Below are 24,114 nucleotides of genomic sequence, written 5' to 3'. Positions count from 1 at the left end.
GTCGAACATTGTGTTAGTTTGAAGATAACTTTTTTTGTGGTCTTGTTTTTCTTTTATAGCTCGCTTACATCTCATTTTGTACACTAAAAACATCACATGGAGATTCACCTAAATCTGAGTTGCGTCCCAGTAATACTTGATTTCTTTAGGGCAACATTTTTGTTTAAACTATACTTTGGATCTGTCTAACAACCTCCATAACACTTCCTTTTAAATTCCTTTATGTGTGTGTATATGTAAAATAACAAGATCTTTCTACAGTATAATCCTGTAATGCTTGTAGTTAAAATGCAAAGTGTCTGCAAAGAAAACAGTCTATTCAGTGAGCTTCTGGAAAAGATAACGGGAAGAAAGGACTTTATCTACTATAGTGATAAAGGGCACGCAGAGGGGAGAAATCCTGACACATGGTGGTGCCTCAACATGCTATAAAATACAGTGGAGATGGCCTTCACTATTCTGTAGTAGCGTAGCTATGTGGTATCCAGAAAAAAGAAAAATATCACCTTCTTCTGTCATTGAATCTAACCTATTGCTTGCCACATTTCCAAATGGTTCAGGATAATACCTAAATTAAAAACATGTTGGCTGAATACTCCACTTTTAGGGAATGACTAATCTCCTGCTGTCCTTTACCTGCAATTGGATAGTTTTATGAGAAACTTCCCTAAATTTGATATTTCATGTAGTGAAACAATTGGTCCTTAAAATGTCTATTCTATTGGTCAGAATTAAGTATTTACATATAATTTTCAAAGTGGTTATTGAAAATGAGAGAGCTGACTCATGTTCAGTTCTCCAGATTTAGACAAATCTCAGCTCCAGCATTGAGAGGAAAACGCGTGCTCCATCTATTTGGATTCTAGGGAAAGGTCACAGACGAAATCACGCTTAAATTGGTGAACCATAATTTATAAATTAAAGACTGACCCCAAGTCCAACAAGAGATTTACTTTTCAAATTCCACCCCAATTTCAACTGGTTTGCTTTTTCTTCTTTACTATCCTATTATTTTGTCAGTTAAAAATGGAAAAAACAGGGTCCATCTGTTTAAATAATGATATACTTTTTAAAAACAAAAAACCCAAGAAACTCCCCCCAAAACTTCTGAGAACTTCTTGAGCTACAGCAACTTCGAAGGGTAGTCAAAGACGACAGAACGAAACGCTTCTTGGTGGTGGCAGGTGATAAAAGGAGTGGCAGTGACCATGTATTTCACCCTAGGAGGTTCAGGATGGAGAATAGGAAAGGCCTCTTCCTTAGAAGGGTGGTGGTGAACAGGAACAGGTTGCTCAGAGAAACAGTAGTCTCCATCCTCGAAGGTTTTCAAGGCTTTTCATTGCCGTTCTGATCTATGGTTAGTGATAGTCCTACTTTGAGCAGGAGATTAGACCAAGTGACATCTAAAAATCCCTTTGAACCAACTTTTCTATGATTCTGTGGTAACTTGTTTACAACTTCCCATTCAATGACTTGGTCTGCTTATATTAAACCTAAACAAAATGTTTTGAATGCATCACAAAAATATACTTGCTGAAATCAAATGAACTTGCAAAAGCTAAAAACTACCTGTGAATTTTAATGACTTTATGTAAACATTTTTTTAATTTCAGAATTACTGAAAAAACTATTAAGCAGTAGCCTCTAAACACGTATTATTGACCGGAAAAGCACTTTGATCATGTTGTTATAAAATATTCTGTTATTAGCTGGGTTGTACTTGTAAGATTGGAGGAGAAATGCAAATGAGTTCCATTCCATAGGTATGAAATAATGAAAAAATAGAGAGAGAAATGGGACTCTCGTGTGTCTACTGTTATGAAGACTAAATACAGCTGCCTTCTTCCTCTTGCTTGCTTCAGGGACATCTTTACCTTTGAAATCTACTTAATGTCAGAACGTGTTTTTCTATTTGGAGCTGAAACTGCATATTCACAAAGAAAATGGACTTGGGCAATAGCTAAGGTAATACTGATAATTATCTTTTCCAGTTAGGCCAGGAGCCTTTGCACAAAGAATAAAGTGTCATTGTTAGCTTAAAATCCTCTGAGAAGACATTCTTGATGAATACTCATCTATCTCGTGTGTAAAGGTTTCTTGTGCAGTAGGAAGAAATAACTTCTGTGATTTAATGTTTGAAACAAGATAATAAAATAAAATGGAAAAGGAATTGAAGCCATATTTTAATGTCGACCTTAAGGATATATTAAAGGCACTCTAGTATAAAGACACATACTATATGAATTTATTTCAGCTAAGTTGTTTATGGTTGCAATTCTATTCTTTTATTTGCTGAAACAGAATTCATAAAGCAGTATCGTATTTTATACAGTACCAAATGCGAATAGCAAATGCTAATAGGCACATTACTAATTGAATCAATTGTAGTTTAAAAAGCAAAAACGTTTGAATTGTAGAGTATGAATGGAAAAAAAAAAGTTATATTTGATTTTATAATTTAAATTTAGTGCATATATGGGTTATGAATGATAAATCTGAAAGTCTTATTTTTTTACTGTGGCTTTCATCCTTGAATCTTATAGATTTGCAATATCTTGATTTGTTTTTTTTTAGGGGAAGAGGGTTTTTTTTCTTCATCTGACTCACCCCATTTTCTTTGGTAGCATTTTGTTCCCCCTGTGGCTGAATGCTTATTAGAGAGAGACTGTGACCTGATTGGCCAGCTGTACTACAAAGATTGCCATAACCTGGATCAGTGGAGAAAAGGCTGGTTTGCTATAGAGAAGTCGAGCCTTTATTTTTGTCTTGAAATGGAGAATGCTGAAGAAGATTCCATATATCTAAGGAGGTTGCAAGAACTAAGTAAGAATTTTGCTTAATATCTAGAATTCAGGAAATACTCTACAGAATTAATTCAATGTTATGGACATTTCTGTTACATTTTAAAGTCATAAACATTAGGGAGCTCAGTAACTATTCCTTTGCATGAGCCTGATGCTCTCCCAACTCTCATCTAAATATGGTAAAGTTCTGTCTTGGATTTTTTTCCCTACTCAGTGGCACACGCTAGAGAGATTTCTCACAGCTTCATAATGAATGAAGACAATTTTTGTTCCAGTTGCAGCAGTATCTTTCTTACAAGAGTACAGAATTGAATAATAATATATGACCTTTTGGGATTATTGTGTCATATTTTTGACAGGGCAGAAGTATTCACTGCAGAATGTGTTCTTGAGATGATTGACAGGCCTAGTTTTAAAATACTCAAATGTACTGGAAAAATTATAATTCTCTTGGAAAACTATTTCACAGACTAATAGACTTTTCTTTTTTTCTGATACTAAAAATATCTTTGCTCAATATCATGATGTGGAAAGATAAGAATATTTATACAAATGGTCTTTGATGAACAATTTTATATCATTGTCTGTAATTATGCTCTGAATCCTCTTTAAGCATATCTGCCCTACTTGTTTTTATATCGAACAAGCCAATGTGTTATGTAGGAAAGTAAAAATAATTTGAGATTTTATATTAAAGTAACATAGAGAAGATAATTTAGTTCTTTATTGATGATCCTCTTTGTAAATGCTGTCAGATTACAGACTGTTTTGCAAGAACTTGCCTAAATGCCATTGGGCTTTCTACTGTTTATTTACTGCCACCTTACATTTGCTGTGAATAACACCGTGAAGGTGGTTTTTAATCAGGAATATTTTTATGCCTCTAGCTATCTTTTAATTTGTGAAGACTTTTTGATCTTGATTCATAATTAAAAGGTTAGGCAGTAGGAGAACTGTTTCTGATATTAGTTTTGATAATGCAACTGTAGTTGCTCCTACCCTAATCACAGGAGCATCCGAAATCTGTGTATATCTCAAGTATAGAAATGAAACAAACATTTAGCTTTCAGTTGAAAATTGTTTTTGCTTGGGTTTTGATTTTTAAATATTAGTTATATAACAGAGTTGTATTTCTTGGAAATATTATATATCCGTACTCCTACCTTTTCTTTGATTTCTGGTTTCCCCAAAATAAATTTGCTCCACTATTAAGACTGAATTGTATAACTGAAACTTGCCAAATAATGAATCATCAGTGGAAGTATAGTCACTTACCTTCTTGATATTTGACTCAGGAAATGTAAATGAGGCCAGGAGTATGTGTGATACAAAACCATCATATAACATGCATCAGAATATGTTTATTGTACTTCATTGATATTCAGGACATTACTGTCTCTGGGAATTAGTTGAGATAAGATGTGGATTATATATAAGACCTAAACTTTGAAAGAATTAACTTTTCAGAATTTTGAATTAGTAAACAGGTTACATTTAATTTACCATTTTTAGTATAGTGCACAGCATAGTTTTATAAGCACTTTTACTGGAAACTATCCAGATGTATTTTCTCTATTATGTATAATCTAAGTGTTGTTCAGGGTGCTTTTTTTTACCAGGAATAGCATAAGGCAACATAAAGAAGGGTGGCAGTGATCTTCACAGTATAACATATAACTCACGTTATGTTATTGTAAATATCTGCAGCCATTAGAGTGCAAGTAAATTAATGGATTCAAAAATCCAGCTTACTTCTGAATCATTATGTCTTCTAAAACTTGTATTTACAAGCTTAATTTTAATATAATAAAGCACTGTAGCATGTTTTCACATTAAAATACCTGTTTAACCTTTCTTTATAATTTTCTGTATTAATTTTTCTTGTAAATGTGAGTGTATTGTGGTATTTTGTGGAGTTTTGTTTCTATTATCAGCAGCATTCTTTATTTGAAATGTTTGAGAATTCCATGCTCCTTTTGTCACTGAAGATCATTTTGAAAAAACATGTCTATATGTGCATGTATGTGTTTGTCTATATATATGTGTCTGTGTAGATCATATGAACGTGTATGTGTTTTGTTTTCAGCAATCAGTAGTGTGATGCAAAATGGAGAGAAAATAGATGTCCTGCTGCTCGTTGAAAAAGGAAGGTAAGGTTCCCATCTGAATAAAGCTTTGATCTGCTTTTATATTGATGTGTTCGAATTCTTGATGATCAGGCATGGAGCTTTTTCACTTGCGGTTGCTAGAGAGAGAGTAAATTTGCAGACTTTTTAAAGGAGGGAAAGTCTTTGTGTATTAATTACGTTTCATGTCTGTGTCAGGAAATGCTAACAAGTACTGCTTAATTAAAAGCAGTTTTCCCACTGAGAAAATTATTCCCAGTCAGATTAGTCTGCCAATAACAGTTTCTTCAAAAGGACCTAACTTCTTTTACCCTGTAAAGAAAGTGTACATCTTTGGAGCATTTACCACTTGCTTCTCAATTTTTTTATCACTTGCACGAACCCAGAATTCTGTGTCTCAGTCTGTGTAGGTCAGGATTGAGAGGGTACGTATGAGTCCTCTGGTTAGTCTTACTGTAATGGCTGATCTCAGTTAGCACCATACTAGCTAGAAAAAAACATACTTGTGAAGCAAACATGATCCATGTCTGCTTCCAAGTAGGTAATATCCTGCTGAGATCACTCTGTCAAGTAGAGTGATATGGGAGGTTGAAACTTGAAGCAGGGTATTTCTGCCTCCTATATGAGTACAAATTTAAAGATGAAAGTAAAATTATTGAAAATAATTCTTATTTTGTAATAGGTTGGGGTTTTTTTATTTCAATGATAGATTATTGGGCAAACGTCTGTGTAAGAAGTGGTGCAGTGTTTACATAGTATTCTGAACAGCCAATAATAGGTTAATAAAGAAAGATCGTTTTTCTCTTTGTTGGGGAAACAAAAAAACCACCACAGATACCTTTGGCATCTATTCAGAGTTGGAGAAACTTGTTGGAGAAACTCATTGTAACTTGTGTGTTCTGAATTTTAACTCTTCCTAAGATACTGTTCAAGTTCCAGAATTCAGTAAGGTGATGCAGATCAGAAACACTTTTTCCTGTTGTTTCTTTTTCGAAGACACATATTGAAAGATTCAGCATTAAGTAAGATGCATAGACCAACCAGGGAACCAGACGTATCCTGTTCAAGGTGCAGTCCAATAGATGAATACAAACTGTGCATCTAATTTCATAGATAGCAGCACTGAGCAAAATTCCTAGCTCCAAGTCAGCTTTTATTATTTATTTCATTATAATATTCTGTCAGTGAAGGTAGGTTTTCCCTAAACTACTTTAATAGCTTAATGGAAATTCTGAACTATTTGAAAATAATTTCAACAGGAGCACCAGCTGATTTATGGTGACCATGAATATGTTTAATTTTTCTTCACTGAAGTCTGCCATAAAGGATTTAATTGCATAGTGTTCACATTATCTTAACCATTAAAAGCCATATGGGTATACAAGCTTTGGCGTAGTGATTCTTGCTTAGGATATTATTCCAAAACTATCCAGGTGTTCAGCACAGTTGCATGATAATTGCATCTTGCAGTGATAAGAAATTTAATGTGTGTGTGGGGAAAATGATTAAATATAAAATCACCTTTATCTTTAGACTCAATTATTGTAAATGGAAACAAAACCAGCAATCCTCCTTCTGCCCCTCCAAACCCTAGATAAATTAATTAATGCTTTTGAGAAGTCATCATCATCAACTAAATGATACATAGTTTCTAGGTTTTCCTATTTTGTCTGTTATTTTATAACAGTGCTGGTCTAATGCCAAGTTTGGCATAGATTGATCACTTGGAAGGGGCCCTATATACTGATCTATTGACAACTTTCACGTTAATTTGTTAGTCACTTAAATGCAGGATAAATGATAAAACCCCAAAAACCAGTATGTCAAGAATGAAACGAAATGAGTAAGATTCTTCCAGAATTAAGAAAAGTTTGGGGGGGGGGGGAACCCCAAAACCCACAAAAAAACCCAAAACCAAAAAAAACCCACCCCACCCTTTTTTGCATAAAGAAATACATGTGGTTGATGTGTTACAACATCTTGCTAAATTTTATTAGAAGAAACGATGAAAAAACCTTGAGTATTTTCTTACTGAAGCTCATACTGTTCTTCCATTTATTTTTTTTTTTTGTTACTGACTTCAAACTAACTTCCCATTACTTACAAATACTTATGCCTTTTTTCAAGTGTCAGTCATTGGGTTGATTAATTAGGGAAGATCATACATTACATGTATCATACACCTTTTTCTCCAACCCAGCTGGAAATCCTGACTTCTCACTACACTGTTTTCTTATGCCATAATCAGATGGTCATTTGCCTCATCCTATGTTCTGCTTTCATAGTTAAAATGCTTCTTGCTAGAAGTGGCAAACCATTTTCCAGATTTCTGTGGCTGACACTTCCCTCTGTCACATAGAGATATCTTCTGGTTTGCTCCATATTCAGTTTGAGTTTTTTTCCCCTCGATCTGTCCTATCTATTTGTAAAATTCCTGAAGTGACTGGTGATACTTGGTCTCTTGTTGCCATCCAGACAGAAGTTGCATAGTGGATAGGTGAAGAAGCTACTGCTGTGTAGTTTAACAGAGGTCAACAGAGTGATCTGTACACTGAAGAGAGGAAAGTAATTTTTAAATATATCTTTTGTATATAAAATCTAATGCAAATTCTCTAATGCCATACTTTAAGGAAAAACAGTTGTGCAGATAATTTAGTTTCAAATGTTTCTTCTTTTTTTCGCTGTAATCATTTAAGCTCTCTCTTAGGTGTTCATGAATGTTTTCAGACCATGGTGTAATCCAGATGTGCTCTTTTTTTTCCCTGTTACGCTTCTCTTGTAGTTAGCTCTTTCTTATTATAGATAATAAACCTTCCCTACATACTGGCACAATTTCTTTATGCTGATGGTTCATTAATTGCAATGCTTTCTTCTTAACCCTTTGATGATAGCAGTAAGATTTCTTGTAAAATGCAGTTATGAGCACAAAATTCTAGAATCTAGAAATAATCTAAACATAAGACTCAGATGAGTGAAAGGACTCGTGCTTCCAGTATGATGTGCTGGATGTAAGACCCTTAATATCGTTTGAAGAAATATTGCTGACCTTTGTTATATATCTGTAATTATTAGTGGAATTTCCATGCTTTAATCGCAATTTGATTATTCCTATATAATTTCATAGCAATGCGTACCTTTTTAGTACCTCTGTTTCCAGACATGTAGATTATTAGAATCACTTGAAAATTGCTGGAGGGCACTGGGTTGTGCTGATGTCTGTTTCTCACCCTTCATCCCCACAATCCTTACCCAGAATCACTTAGTATCACTGCTTTCCCAATGCAGAGTTATGCAACAAAGCATACAGACATAGCTAAAGCTAGTGGACTTTGCAAGATGGGTTAAAGAGAAGCCTTTGCACTGTTGTGGATGAAGTGTGCTCATGTATGTTGTTTGCCTGACTACTGGTGCAGAAGGATGTGGTGGTAGTCCACGGTAAAGTTGAAAAGCTAACAGTAGCTTCCTTGATGTTGAGACTTGGTGATCTTGGACTGCTGCAGTCATTTGTGGCAATTCAATTGCCTCAATTCACTAAGGCAGAAACCTACCTTGGTGGGTCGTCTTGTTTGTTGGGTACTTAAATTATTAATTTCTTGGGTTTGGACTGTATGTGCTTCACACTTAACAGAGCAAAAACTCTGCCATTATTCACCATGTAATCACTGTTGCTAACTATTTGTCATTAAATGTGTGCTCTTTATCAATTTTTTGAACTGGAAGAAGTAGCACATATATAAACATACTGTAGAAGACACTGAATTTATATTGTAGGAATGCATTTTGGTTCAGAGTCTGTGCAAAGTAGTTGGTAGTCTGCATGATAGGTAGATCTTTGTAAACATTGCAGTAAAAATTCTTTCAAACATGATTACTTCTATAAGCTTAGAAGTATTTTTGACATTAAGTTGCTCTGTTTTGTGGTACACAGGACATCAGTACACTTCAGCCTGTGTTTATATGCTTAGTCTTAAGCCTTACATTTAATATAACTTTGTATTTTGATAGTAGCAATTAGTTCAGTGAGAAATACCTGTATTTGTTATTACTACTGTCTCTGAAAACTGTGTGGAAGAGATGATGACATTGACATGAAAAGCAGAAGCTAGATCTGCAAAGCTGTCTCTATTGCTTCATGGAATTCTGTAGAAGACTTCTGCTGTGTTTTGAGGAAAGTTCTGCTTTTCTGCTGGTAACTATTTCCTCTTTCCTTTTCATACCATCTTCCAGCTTCATGGAGATCAACAAATGGTTTCCAAGTGGGAAAAATATGTTGTTAAGTTTGGCTAAAATTGTTAAAATTAGAAGGAATGCTTAAACTTCTTATTCATACATTGTTGTATGTTTTTATGATTTAAATGTATCCTAGGTGTGCTATCTCTGCCAAAAATACTGTGGTTTGAGATAAGCTTTCTAAGGCACTTCACAGTAAATTGACTGAATTCTGAACCGTGTCTGGTACTGGTTTAATTTCCTTTTCTCCCTTCTTCTCTTTTATGGTGTGGTAGTAAATGCTGAAATTGCTTCTCGGACTTCCCTGACTTTCTTAGGTGACTGCTCTGGAGATTTTTGACTGGGCGAAGTTGTTAATTTTTTGGAAAATAATTAGTTGCCTTCCATGAATGATCCAGGTTCCACGATAGCAGCAAGATTTTTCACGTTTACATTTTTTACCAGCAACTTCTCTTTCATGACTGTGTTGGTGCTATAAGACTGCTATTTAAAGAGATACCCCATTTTCTTTGTTAATTATTAAGTAACTTCTTCCTCTGTAATTTGAATTTAACTCAACAGCTTTTCAAATTTTAGAAAACAATGAGAGCATCATCTCTTGGTAGTTCTGATATGTTTTTTCTAATGTGATGCATTGAGGGGAAGATGGGAAGATCCACAGAATACAGGATGGTCTTTTTCACATAGTTTAGGTAACTCATATATCACGACAGTTAATTCACAGGCACATGATTTAGACTTTCATATTTAGACATCTTCATGATTTAGACTCTGTGAAAAAATACAGATAAGTTTAAATTACCTTTTGAAGTTCAATACACTACTGTATTTCCTCTCTCCTCTGGTGCTGATTCATTGATATACAGCAGAGTTGCCCTTTTCTTGTTTAGAAGTAATAATATTTTCACTTTACAGTATGCTGCTTCCTGTACATATCATGATTCTTTAGAAAACAAAAAATAATCTGTTGAGACTTCCATTTATCCTTTTGCATAATACCATAATGCAAATCCTGCTGTTCTACAGGGAAAATAAAAAGATGGTAATATGCATATATGTGTGTATCTCTTGTGTTGGGAAGCAACATAAATCTTCTGTAAATCATAGTCCTAACCTCCGCTGATCTGTGAACAGTACTAAAGGAATAGTGTAACATGCACTGTCAGACTCTTTTCCACTCGGTTCAAACTTTTTCATTTCCTCTTATAAGTGGCTACAGCAGTACCGGAGGATGTCAGGGTGATGTGTTGTTTGGAAGCCATTGGTTGGGAGCCACCCATGTAGGACATCCATTCTGACAGGTCTTCAGAAAATTGAATTAGGCACACTCATTTTACTGTAAAAATTTGAAAGCGTTATGCAAAGTATTGGTTTTTCTTAATGGAAGAGAGAGGCTGAATGTTTCTACTAGCCAGGCATGTGTGGTGGTTAATTCTTGACTTTCAAAGTCATGAAGTAGAGACTTTTTAAAAAGGGACTTCAGTAAGATGAACTATTTTATTGTCTCCTACTCTGCTGCTGAATGGCTAAGTCTGTATGGTGCATCCTGAGAATACTTCTGATCCTGGGTCTGTGTGTGTACATTGACTGCATCCTCGCTTCCTATTGAGACAGGAATGCTAGAATGGAAATGTTTTATGAAAGCAAAATTGCAAGAAGCTGGTAAAAAAAAATTGAAATTAAATATTCCATCATTATATGAAATGCTTTGCGTTTTTTTCTAAATAAAATAAAATGAATGTTTGTTTATATTTTGATGAAAGTATTTTCATAGAAGTTCAGTAGAACATTAACTTTTCCTAATTAGCAAATAAATTGTCATTAAAGAAATGAATCCCTTACATTTCTTTAGTGGGAGACGAAGAGTATGTATGTAGAAAACTTTGCTTGCTATTTTAACACTTAAAACAATTGTTTATTACATACATGCATATGAATGGACATACACCCTTAAACTTTTCAATTTTGGAATTGTCTCTTAGAAGGTAACCTGTCAAGGGTAAACAGAGGGGATTATTGTCGCGTGTTTAAATAATAAAATCAGAACAGGGCCATGCTTTGAGATAAACAGGTAATTAAAGAGTTGCATTAACTTATTCTACCTCAACTCTTAGTTTTTTCATACGTGTTCCTTAGCTCTATGATTGCCTGAGGGTGATCCCTTTGATACATGTAAAAGAGGGAAGTTCAATATGTCTCAGCTCCTCTACAGAAGTTTGGGGGGGGTGGGGAGTAGAAAACAAGGAAAGCCTTTTCCGGTATTGAAAGATGTCTCTCAATCTCTCTTTCCCACTTAACTGTGACTTGGACTTACGAATGCACAGTGTAGGAGCAGGACTGAAGAAGAGTAATTAAAACATTGGTCAGGTCCTTTCAAAAGCCTGTGACAGTGTTTGTGGATCTTCTTTCATTTATTGTGACACTGCTAGTACAAATATAGTTGGAAAAAAAAGATGCTGTAACAACAGGCCACCACCACAGCTTTATGTGGTGGAAGGTGCCTTGATGTCTTATTCCAAGTAGTTCTTATTTTTTTCTGGCCATCTACTATGTTGCTATAGTAAAATAACATCAGTTGTATATTTCTTTTCTGCATTCAAAATATTTTTATACTTTTCAGAACGCTATACATCCATGGCCATACGAAGCTGGATTTCATGGTCTGGTATACTGCAATTGAAAAAGCAGCAGGTACAGATGGTAATGCGTTACAAGATCAGCAGCTCAGCAAAAATGATGTTCCTATTATAGTGAACAGCTGTATAGCATTTGTTACACAGTATGGTAAGTATAGCGGATTTTATTCAACCTAAAATCATTTGTATAATACGTAGGCCCCCACGCCATCAGATCTTATTGAATGAGTTTATATATTACCTAAAGTAAAACCATACCCCTCGTTAGCCTTGCCGCTCTTTGATGTGGTGGTGAAGTACACTGCCACACATCTGAGAACGGGCAGTTTGGGGAAATACAACTTGGTACATTCCCTTTATAGACACCTTCCTATTTTAAAAATTGACTTGTTTGCCTGATGTAGCTCAGCTTTGAGGTCCAGTGCCTCAGTGCAGAACACCTCAGCCCTGAAAATAAGCTATGTGAACTAGGAAAGGCTATGGCCTGGAATGGTCAGCACATCTTCTGGGAAACTGATATTAACTGTGGAGCCGAGTTCAGTCTTAAGGCTGCTGTTTTTTCAGCATAATAGCCCAAGGACGTATAGTCAGTTACCATTGGTTTAAGTAAATTTTGCCAGCATAACTTTCCACAGCCTTAGATCATATGCAGGTGATGTCTGTGTCCTTTTTACTACTGCAAATTCATCAGTTTTCTTTTGAAATGTTAAATACATATCAACCCTGTACAAATCTGTCTTCAGGATAAATGTGTCTAACCTCTGTCAGTATGAGAAAGCCTAATTTATATTTCAGCGATTGAAGTTTAACTAAATAACTTTTGCATATGGCAACACTGCATTATGGTAAATAGTTGTGTCGGGGTTACAACTATTGCCTAAAACCAAGAAATAAATGTTTTTGCTAAATTATTTTTTAACCGTTAGCAATAGGAATTATTGTAAGTATAGTTTACACTGTTTCATGCACTGAAATGTTGTTAAAGCAGGGTAATTATGTCCGCCACTCAGAATAATCGCTCGTGTGTGTTCTAAATTAAAAGTCAGTTTCCTAATGTCTTTTAAGTAAGTTAGATCTTTATTGAAAAATATGTTTTTTCAGGATCAGCATTACTGGGTGTTAAAATACTCATTTGAAAGCTGAAGGAATTATTTGTATGCATTACTTGTATGCGTACATGTTCTTGTGTCATCATGGTAAAAGTTCTGTCTTCAGTTGTGGTCTACAGATGACAGACACTATCGGGTCCCACAGCTGTTCCTGACGGTAGCAATACAAAGGCAGTATCAAATGGTAGTGCTTGTGGGCATTACAGGAAACGTGAATTGCAAGAACATAAGACATGATTTCATAGATTTTGACAGAGTACTTAATTTCACAGGTACATAAGAAAAGCAGGGTTTTGTATAAAATACAGTTCTCTTTGAAGAAATGTGGGGAATGCAGGAAACACCTCCACAAAGAGAAACAACAGGACTGCACATCTATGCCAAACTTCCACAAGTTTTTAAAAAAAAAAAAAGTTTTGGCTACTGTCATATGCAGTGATTGAAGGTAGTCTTGACTGTGTTTTAGACTATGAATTTTGTGTTAAGTTGGCTTTGAGCTTTGGTGTTTTTAGTTGTAAAATACAAGAATAGTAGCTGCCTGATGTCTTCCTGAACGTGAGAAAAACCAGAAAAAAAGGAATATTTTCTACTAATCTTGAGGCTTTTAAGGGTGGAAAGTTTCAGATTAGGTGAATACAATACTACTTTACGGAGTCCTAAGTTGAGTTCATCAGTAGGGTAATAAAATAGTGGGAGTTTTGCTCATGAAAGCAGCTGTGGTTTATGTGTAATACAATACCAGTCATCAAAACTTCTTTCCTTCACCGTGCCTTTTGAAACTATTGTTTTAGGAAGTCCTGAAGAGATTTGGGGATTTGAATTGCCTGTAAGGTATTCCTGAAATTGTGATCACAGGCTTTCTTAATATTATGATGTGTATTTTTGCAAAGAGGTCTGGTTGGGTGTAAGCAGACTTGGCAGTATTTTTACTAACAAAGTGAGTATGTGCAAAAGGTCAGAGAGATTTTTAGTAGGAAATATGATGTGTTTAACAGCCAGATATGCTGTTCCTATAATGAAGTTTGGAATTTTTCAAAGAATACTTGATTTTACATTTATTTATTTTTCTGTCCTGTATTTTGGTAACTTAGGTTTAGGTAGCAAGCAGATCTACCTTAAGAATGGTGATTCTTCCAATGTGGCTGAACTGCTGGAAAGCTTCAAAAAAGATGCAAGGAGTGTTAAACTAAGAGCAGGAAAACATCAGCTTGAAGATGTGACTGATGTATTGAAAAGTTTTCTTTCTCAAATAGATGATGCACTTCTCACTAAAGAACTTTATCCATTCTGGATCTCAGCGTTAGGTAATGTATTCAGTAACACTCAATTCAGAAAAGGTTGTATGTACGTTTTCAGTATCAAATTTGAGGGGGTTGTAATTACTTGCCGTATGTCAACCTATGTTATTTGATAATCAGCAAAACAATTGTAGTGAGGAAAAAAAATGTTTAGAGCTTGGCTGCAATAGACTTATGTTAATCAGAGATGATTTTATTACCTTTAAGTGAACCATTATAATAATAATAAATAGCGATGTTTCCTTGACAATGTATCTGTAAACAGTAGACCAATATAGCAGTGTATTGTGGTTGTATCAGCCAAGGTAAGTGATGATTAATATTTTATGGAAGCATTGATGGTAGAATTCAAGGCAAACGTTAGAGTAGGAAAAAAATGTGTACTCTGTCTTTTGACCATATGGAGAAATTTAGTTCAAAACTGGCAAAATGTTGATGCTATCATCCGCACGATAGTTAAATGACAGTCTTGCTGCTTATATTCTTCAGATATTTTTTCTGAACATTCACACAAAGTTATGTATATTAACAATGTAGACTTCTTAACAACTATTACTTGTTTTTTGTTTCCTTAGCAATATTAATTTAATTTGAAAGAAAATTTAAGTAACTTCAACTCAAACTGTAACTTGTGATAGATACATGAGGATGTGCATCTCTGTATGGTTGAAAACAGAACCATGAGATTACTATACATTAATTAGTTACTCATTACATAAATTGTGATGATTTTTATAGTGTTCTTAAAAACAGCTATATTTCTATCTGTTTCTGTATTGCAGTATTTACAGACTGCAAGAAACAAATCCTTTCCCTCCCAAACTGTGCCATAAAGTTGTAGATGATGCATAGCAATAAGAGATGCATAGGAAAAGCTAAGATAGAACATCAATTTCTGCATTAGTGCATTGAAATCATATAGCCCTATTTACTGTGTGGTGAGTTTTGTCTTTTTTAAAGATATTAAAAGCATATTCCTCTCTGATTTTGCTTAAGTTCAAACAGATGGAGGTTGCTTTAATATGAACCACTAGAAGTTTGGGAAATTCAAGTATGAATATTACACATTTTTGACCTTTAACCTCAATTTGAACAAACTAGAGGAAAGAATATTAAGAACTTATTCACTTACCACAAGATTGCTCTCATCAGAAATCAGAAAAAATCGTTTTATGTAGCAGTTTAGATTTAAGTTGGCTCTTTTGTGAAAGTGCATAATGGTGTCACAGTGATTTAACTTCCTGATTTGCACATGGGGCTAAAATTCTGCTTCAGCTTTACAGCAGAGAATCTTGTCCTGTTACAGTTAAGTGACACTGCAAGTACTTGTGGGAAGACTAAAACACTTAGGAAGATAGAGTAGAAGACCTTTAAACTGTTGTTTGTTTGTTTGTTTGTTCTTCCAGTTACCAAAGGAATCAAAACATAGTATGGTAGTTAGTGGAGAGTGCTAGCGATCAGCTGGAAGAGATAAGAGTTCTTCTGTGCTTTTTCTTTTCAGAAAATTGAGAGAAACAAGGGGCTCAGAAGAAAAAGCTAAATAAATAAATGAAATTTACATTAAATTTGCTTATGTCCCAAGCAGGATTATGCTATGTAGTATCTATGCAGCACAGGGAGGCAGACTTGAAGGTAGAGAGCTGTGGCTGTGTCTCAGATACTGTAATTCCCAAGACTGGAGTTCCTGTCATCGGCTCTGCCACCGTTCAGCTATGTACTTTGTACAACTTAATTCACCACCCCTTCCCCTTTGCTCTCCTCTTATTATTCTTATATATTTGGATCTTTAAACTACTTTGGACCTTGAGACACTTTTCCAATAAAAGTGAAAAAGATGAAAAGGTCTTTTCCTTTCTCATCTCTGGGAACTCTCAGAAGTACATTTGCACTTGTGCGTACACAGATGCACTCACACATGTACACACACAAACTACAGATTAAATATCCTTTGGGAGGAATAGCAATTGCTATCCTGGGATTTAGTCTTAAACTGTAGCAAATGGTGCTTGAATATAGAACTGGCCCTCTTTATTGCTGATATTGTTTCCCTGAACTAGTGTACAATAATAGACTTTGATAATAGTAGATTGTCAGTATTGCCTTTATGAAGAAGAGGTTGATTGGGTAAATTGGAATTTTAAATGACTAGATGATGCCAATATAGTTAATGAGAACTGTTGTTGGTTTTTAGTGTGCATTGTTATTAATGCTCAATGATTATTATTTTCTGGCAGATACACAGAATGAAAAGGAACGTGTGAGGAAGTACGAAGCTTTTATTCGGACACTTCCACCAGTCAATAGGGCAACTTTGGCTGCTTTAATTGAACATCTTTACAGGTCAATGCAAATGATGCACTGTAGCAGAGAAATTCTTGTAATGTGTTCTCGGTATAACTCTACCATAAATGAAATGTGGCTTGTTTCATTAACTAGTAAGCATCAAAGGCTTACCTAGTTGTGACGATTAATTATATTTGATTCCCTTTAATTTATAATGTGTTTTTTCTTTGGTTGTATTTTTAGCAGTAGGTATCTATAAATATCAATGGGATGGAACAGCCTCACAGTGAGATAGGGCTGCCAGTGTATGTGTCCAAGTAGGGTAATTTTTGATGTATTTTCTTTATACGAATTCATTTTACCCCAGTCTGCTAGTCTTCCAGAGGATTGTTGCAAACGGTTCTTGAAATTAAAAGATTTTTTCAGGGAAAATGTCCTTCTCCACAGTCTGTGTTGTACATAATAAGTTTGAGAATTAGCTACCCTTTCTGTTTTTCATCAACGCTTCATTTTGCAACTGAGGTAGCAGTAGAGAATATCCAAAACTTAAACTTGTTTAAGCAGCAAAGGTCATGTCTTATTCCTAGATCAAAGCAGCAGCAGCAAATGTATAAAAAATGTGTGACTTGGATGATTCTGCAGTGTCATGGTTAAATAGTAATGGTCTCATATTATATTATATTATCTATTGAACAAGTCAAATTATATTCCTGGTAAATTGTAGTGGGTAGGGAATGTGTAGAACCTTTTCTTTACAGGATATTGTGTTTAGAAATTACATTACATAGCCAGGTATGTAGCAGATGTCCTTTAAAAACTGTTTATACGATTATTAAATTGATTGGTGCCATTATTCGGATAAAGATTATAGTAAATATTGTGTTTAACAATGCTTCTAAGCATATCCAGTTAAGATATATTAATATGCTGTTATTTCTGTTCTGAAAGTAGTTTGAATTCATGTGTATAACAGCCAAAATTCTGTGATACTGTAAAGTGTTTGCTTCCAAAAGAGGACACATTATGTAAACAACAGAACTGATACGAAAACTTTACCATAAATGTAGAAACTAAGAAGGATCTCTTTTCTTTCCACATTTTGTTTGATCTTGAATCATAAGTTTGTAGGATATACTTACGTAACACAATATAGCGAAGCTGTATTTAGCATTGGTGCGGCTGCACCTTGAGTACTGTGTGCAGTTCTGGGCCCCACAATTTAAGAAGGATGTGAAGGTCCTTGAATGCGTCCAGAGGAGGGCAACAAAGCTGGTGAAAGGGCTGGAAGGAGTGTCCTATGGGGAGTGGCTAAGGGCTTTGGGCTTGTCTAGTTTGGAGAAAAGGAGGCTGAGAGGCGACCTCATTGCTCTCTACAGCTTCCCGAGGAGGGGAAGTGGAGGGGGAGGTGCTGATCTCTTCTCCCTGGTATCCAGTGACAGGATGCGTGGGAATGGTTCAAAGCTGCTTCTGGGGAGGTTCAGATTTGATATTAGGAGACATTTCTTTACCGAGAGGGTGGCCAAACACTGGAACAGGCTTCCTAGAGAGGTGGTCAATGTCCCAAACCTGTCAGTACTTAAGAGGCATTTGGACAATGCCCTTAACAGCATGCTTTAACTTTTGGTCAGCCCTGAAGTGGTCAGGCAGTTGGACTAGATGATCGTTGTAGGTCCCTTCCAACTGAACTGTTCTATTCTATTTTTATTCTGTTCTAAATAATTTTGATATCACTTGAGATGCAAATAGAAAGTATAAGTTTTCATTTCTGTAATGAGATGTGAGATAAAGTATATAAAGAAATAAATATAAAAAAGAATAAATAATACTAGATTTTTTTCATTGCATTTAATGTTGTTATTCTTTTTGAAATGCACTGCATAATCTGTAGAGGAGCCTCAGACAAAGGAACAATGAAACCTCCTAAATATATTTCTTTTTCCTTCAACAGGGTGCAGAAGTGTTCTGAAATCAATCATATGAACCCTCACAATCTAGCCATGGTGTTTTCCTCATGCTTATTCCAAACTAAAGGCCAAACTAGTGAAGAAGTCAATGTAATTGAAGATCTAATTAAAAATTATGTGCAACTTTTTGATGTAGGTATCTTCATGTAAAAGTGCCCTAATTGTTCAGCTGTTAGACACGCTAAAATATAGAAATCTTCATAAATATGATCTTGCTATTAGTTACACTGTCTGAGGACTTGCGGGGCTTTTGAACTCTAATTCAGTGGACATTGTTCTTGGTCTGCTTCAAATTTTATTTCCCAGCTAGCTTAGCCTGTGTAGGAAAGACTGTATTTATAGGATTGCTGTGAGCTACTGTTTCCCAAAATGGTGCGCATCCTTCTTGCTGACACCAGCATACCAATTTTAAGAAAATTTTAAGATTATGACTATTAAAAATAATACTTGTATTCAAATGTTATGGGCCTGATCAGAACTGAAGCATGGAAGAATTCTGTGTTCTTAATCTCTGAGCTGTGGTTACAATAAATGCTTTAGAGAAAGTGTTTGGTTCCTTAGCCTAGAAAGAACATTAAATCCAACTGGATAGAAAAGATACTACTAGCAGCAATTTGTATTAGCCATTTTGGTTTAGAGTTTACTGTGCCACTGTAACATTGTTTGGCAGTTTTTCGTGGACTCCTCGCTCTTCTAATATGTATTTGGTAAAATTTGTAGTAACGAATCCCATCAATGGAAGTGCTGTTTCTGACTGATAGAATATTTTGCATAGCTGCTTCTATAAGAACATGATTATCAGTTTTGTTATTTATTATTTACTATTGTTAAATGTAAGCATTCCTCTATATTTCTACTTGTATTTGTCTTAGTTTATTATATTAAATTGGTGTTTGCTAGTTTATGTTGTGATTTTTATACTAGCTGCCTTATACTTATTAATTGATCAAAAATGATCCATTTTAAATAGATAAATGAAGACCAGGTCAAACAAATGGATATAGAGAACAGCTTTATTACCAGGTGGAAAGACACTCAGGTAAGTGGCAAATATCAACTGGTATGAAAACAATTTTAACAAAGACTATTCTGTTGTTCACAGGTTTTTATACCTAGATTTAAATATAAATTTCTAAGTTTGTATAGTGACCAGTGTTAACTACGGAGCTGAGGGAAGTAAAATGAAACAAAAGAGGAGGCATAAACTGATAAAGCAAAACAGTTCTGTGTGAAGCATACTGTGGAATTATGTTCTGGCCTGAGCACTGGGATGACTTACAGATGGTTACATGCTTTTACTATGCTTCATAAATTGTACTAGGAGGAAATGGTCAACATTTGCAAGTGTGAAAGTGATGACCTGTCTTTTCTTAATTTTAAACATGCATATTAAATATCTTCAAGTGTATATTAATACTTTTATTATTTCATGAGCTTTGGGTATACATGGTCTCTCTTCATTAGAGTTTCACCATCCCTTTGAGTTTAAAGCATCTAAATCTTTAGCTGCATCCTGTTTTGTGACCAACCCCAAAGCACAAATATTATTTGGGGAAGCTTCAGACACATACTAACAGTCAAACTGAACTTAGTGATACGATATAAGAAAATGGGATATCTTATGCCACTTATTATCATCTTGAGTTCCAGTCTTACCTTTAACAACTTTTGAATAACTTCAGAGTGATAAGAAACTGTGAAGTGATAGCATGTTTCACTGTCTGAATGGTATTTGTGTACAGTCCTAATTAAAGCAAAAATTAAAATTGGTAAGTTTCATAACACTACCAAGGTTGTTGAATTAAGAGAGGTAAAAGGAAATGTAGGGAGCTTAAAAGCTTTTTCAGAAATGTAAAGTAGTGGAGGAGAAGCTTTCAGTGATTTTGGAGCCTATAGGGCTTTAGAAACTAATAGAAAGCTAGCAGAAAAATCTATAATGCTTTGTGTGTTGGCTGCCTTCCCCCTTCCAGCAACAGTTTTGTGGTACCTTGTAAGCCATCATTAAGAAGACAGGGTCTTGCAAATACATGTTGAACTTCCATGTTCTGTGAATTGCTATCTGGAGTCTTATTTTTATCTCATATTGTCTGGGTCAGAGTGGCATGAAGCTTTCTGACCATAATGGCCTACTGTGAATGTGCATATAGAAGGTACAATGCCTATTTCCTCCTTTTGGTGCCCGGTGGGGAGTGACCAAGTCACTGGGAAACGATTTAAAGTTTACTTCTAGTGTCTGTGTTGCAGAATCGAAACATCTGCCTTGGTAATGGCAAAAAACCCCACAAATTTGATATCCCTAAGAGCATTCTGCAAGGCAGGTGTTGAAGTCTCTTTAATGGAACTTATTAATTCTAGGGTCCATGAAAAGGACCTTATTGAGATTAGAGAATAACATTTTGAAGCCTAAGACAGTGGAAATGCACAGACTTTTAAATACATTCTTTTCTGTGGTTTTAGAACCCAAAAATGCTTGTTACAGCTTGTTACACTAATAACATTTTCCAAGCAACTCTGGGAAGCTGTAATGGTTCAATGTTTGTAGTACCTTCTGGAAACATTAGGGAGATATGAGAGGAGTTTCATAAGTAGAGAAAGAGATAGTGGAGACATTTTTATTAGATAGGGAGAAAAAAGTAGAAAGGAAACTGAAAGGCTGTTGATGGATTGAATAATATAGTAGCAACTGCTGGTTAGGTAGGTTTGTCTAAAACTGAAGCTGTGAGGAATATAGAGAAGACCCAAATAAAGTAGGCTTGTTCTGTATTTTTCCACCTGGATACCACTGCGAAATCCCCTTTATGAGGTGTGTTGTATTTGAAAGGCTGCTTGTTGAAGAAAAAGAGAGACACTTGCTTTTGTTTTTTTAAAATAAAAGTCTAGGCTTTCTAAAATTGGTAAAGTTTTTACTAAAAACCTTCCAGCACCTGAAAAGCCAGTCTTCCAAATTTTAAACTTTATAATCGAATTGGAACCTTCATGAATAATTGGGCCTGTTTGGACTGGTTTCCCTGGGACTCTCCAGGTTGTTGGGCAGCGGAGTTATAGAAAGATTGAACCGGGGTTTTAACTGTTCTTATTTTGCTCTCAGCAAAGTCTCTAGCATTAATAGTCAGCTTTCTGAATTTATGGTTACACCTACTGTGTTAATAGACTCTGGCTTGATTCTCATAACACACATGGCTAAGCTTTAATTTCAATACAAAAAATAGTAATACCACTTTAACCTTAAAAATGTAACAAAATCTGCTACCTCATCACAGAATTATCATAGAATATCTCAAATTGGAATGGACCCATAAGGATCATCGGGTTCAACTCCCTGCTCCTCACAGGACTACCTAAAACTAAACCATATGACTAAGAGCGTTGTCCAGATGCTCCTTGAACTCTGACAAGCTTGGTGCCGTGACCACTTCCTAACTAATCCCAATCACCTTGTTCTCATTCATGTTTGGAAACACTTTCCAGGAGGATTTTCTCCGTCACCTTCCCAGGGACTGAGGTGATAGCTCCCCAAATCTTCCTTCTTGCCCTTCTTGAAGATGGGATTGACACTTGTGCTCTTCCAGTCTTGGGAAACATCTCCCAGTTGTCATGACTCTTCACAGATAATTGAGAGTGACTTTACAGTGACATCAGTGAGATTCCTCAGCATTCGTGGGTCCTACTTGTCAGGCCGCATGGACTTGCGTACGTCTAGTTTCTTTAAGTGCTCCTTAACCTGGTCCTCCTCCACTGAGGGTAATCTTCCTTGCTCCAGACCTTCCCTCTGGTACTTGTAGAATCCTTTCCTGTTGCCCTTCACATACCTTGCAAGTCTCAACTCGGGGTCAGCCTTGTTTTTTCTAACCTCATCCCTGCACAATGGGACAGGAGCTCTGTGCTTTTCTTGGGTCACCTGCCCCTGCTTCCATCTCTTACACACTTTGTTCATTTTGTCTGAATTCAGTCAGGAGGTCTTTGCTCATCCAACCAGGCCTCAGAAACAGAAAGAGATGATTTACGGTGCTTTATTGTACTTAAAATTTGGAAGGCAGCAGTGAAAGGGCTTCTTATTTTATTAGGTGGTATGCAACTGTCAAATTTGTTCTCGTTCATTCTTAACACATTGCTAGAAATGACTACTTTTAGTTTCAGAGAGAACGCTTGTACAAATAGAACTTACAAAACAGAAGAAAATGGCACTTCCTACTTCAGTTTAAAGGGAGAGAAAGGGCTAAAAAGAAATGCATTAGGAATTGTATTTAAATGTATGCATTTGAAAATCTATTTTTTTCATCCCATGGGAAAAAAAGTTCTCCAAAGAATGTGGTAAATAAGTGCTAAATACTTAGATATGATGTATGAGAGAGTCTCAGCTGGACTATGAAGTCTGCCTACTGAGTCTCCTAGATATGACATGTCACCGATATTAAATTTCACTGAATCATGTTATCACCTGGGTTTATCTGTGAATTTTTGCTGTATTCATTAAGTGCTTTCTCAGACAATTTCTAGAGTAAGTTATTATATCACAGCTATGATTTCCATCTCAGCATTGCTCCCCCTCCCCGCCCCGGGCAGGAGGTCTTGTGTTTGCATCCCACATAGAGTTCTGAAAGTCCAGAGGCCTTAGGTGCACGAGGGCTAACCTTACCTGAGGTGCAGAAGCACTCCCTGGCTCGCTCTGGGATCTTGGGACCCCAGCTGCTCAGAGCCCTGACCAGAGCGTGCCCTGGTTCTTTCCAGGCCCATGCTGTTAGGTTGCTGGTGGCATGATCTCAGGCATTGTGTCATGTAAGAAGCAGTAGTTCCATTTCAAGAATCTAGCGCAAGGCTCCTGTATCCCAGTAGTACTGTTCTGTCCCAGATTAAGCACTTCAGTTACTTGTGAAATGGGCAGGGAGACTTGCAGTCCTAACGGTCAGCATGCTGCATAGGAAGCCTTCTGACCCAGCCAGTAGCTGCGATGCTGAAGGAAGGAGCCTCTTAAATCCTCCCTTTCTTGTGTTCCTGAACATGTGTGTCTCAGATACTGATTCACAGACCCAAACCACCGTCTTAAGATAAGGTACTTTCTAAAGGAGAACTTGAACATTTTCTTCCATTTTAACATGCAGATGAGGAATGAGGAGGCTAAATACTTCCTTGTGCAAGGAAATGGCTGACATGAAGGCATTTTTCCTTCTCTTGAATATCTGTGGTTACAGTGTGGTACAGCTTTATTAGATGCAGTGGAGTGTATTATTTCCTTTGTGTCAAATTCCAACCCTTCACAATCCTTCCACAACTTTACAATTACCTGGAGTAAATTCGAGCCTGTCTGTTATGGCACTGTCTTGGAAATATGAATTCAAATCATTGGGTTTGGCAGTGGGCTCATTCAGAGTGTATCCTGGATGAGTTTAATGGTTAGATGGATTAGCTTCACGGCTTTACCAAGGTGGCACCAGTCCTAAGTAAGAAAAGAAACTTTAGGTACCAAGAATGTTTTAATAGAAAAGGCTAATTCGTTGGATACCCATGTACATAAGTGATTGTTTTGAGGATTGCTATTGTGAAATTAAACACAGAAAGATCTGTTTAGCCTCTTTTTGCATTGCTCAAGACCTTATGTGACCAAACACTTTGGATTTCCATATGAACTGTTATGTAAACAAAGGAAAAATATATCAGAAATATCTG

The 24,114-nt window shown here is 35.9% G+C and overlaps 1 protein-coding gene across 6 annotated transcripts in view; it reads left to right on the top strand.

The window, feature by feature from the left end:
- ARAP2 (ArfGAP with RhoGAP domain, ankyrin repeat and PH domain 2) overlaps positions 1-24,114 on the top strand; it is a 402,708-nt gene that overhangs the window by 341,064 nt on the left and 37,530 nt on the right. For 5 of the 6 annotated variants that reach the window (XR_012775490.1, XM_075499897.1, XM_075499898.1 and 2 more), the window contains 8 exons: positions 1,863-1,965; positions 2,625-2,823; positions 4,891-4,954; positions 11,781-11,944; positions 13,997-14,209; positions 16,438-16,543; positions 18,435-18,582; positions 19,421-19,489. Coding sequence is in view for 5 of the 6 variants with exons in the window: in XM_075499897.1 (XP_075356012.1) it covers positions 1,863-1,965; positions 2,625-2,823; positions 4,891-4,954; positions 11,781-11,944; positions 13,997-14,209; positions 16,438-16,543; positions 18,435-18,582; positions 19,421-19,489 (1,066 nt within the window). In the remaining variant the exon portion in view is untranslated. The remainder of the gene's footprint in view (positions 1-1,862; positions 1,966-2,624; positions 2,824-4,890; positions 4,955-11,780; positions 11,945-13,996; positions 14,210-16,437; positions 16,544-18,434; positions 18,583-19,420; positions 19,490-24,114) is intronic. The other variant, XM_075499899.1, reaches the window with a different exon arrangement.

The sequence above is a fragment of the Mycteria americana genome, chromosome 4, assembly GCF_035582795.1.
Source record: "Mycteria americana isolate JAX WOST 10 ecotype Jacksonville Zoo and Gardens chromosome 4, USCA_MyAme_1.0, whole genome shotgun sequence".
NCBI lineage: Eukaryota > Metazoa > Chordata > Aves > Ciconiiformes > Ciconiidae > Mycteria > Mycteria americana.
This window is presented reverse-complemented; position numbering and strand designations above follow the sequence as displayed.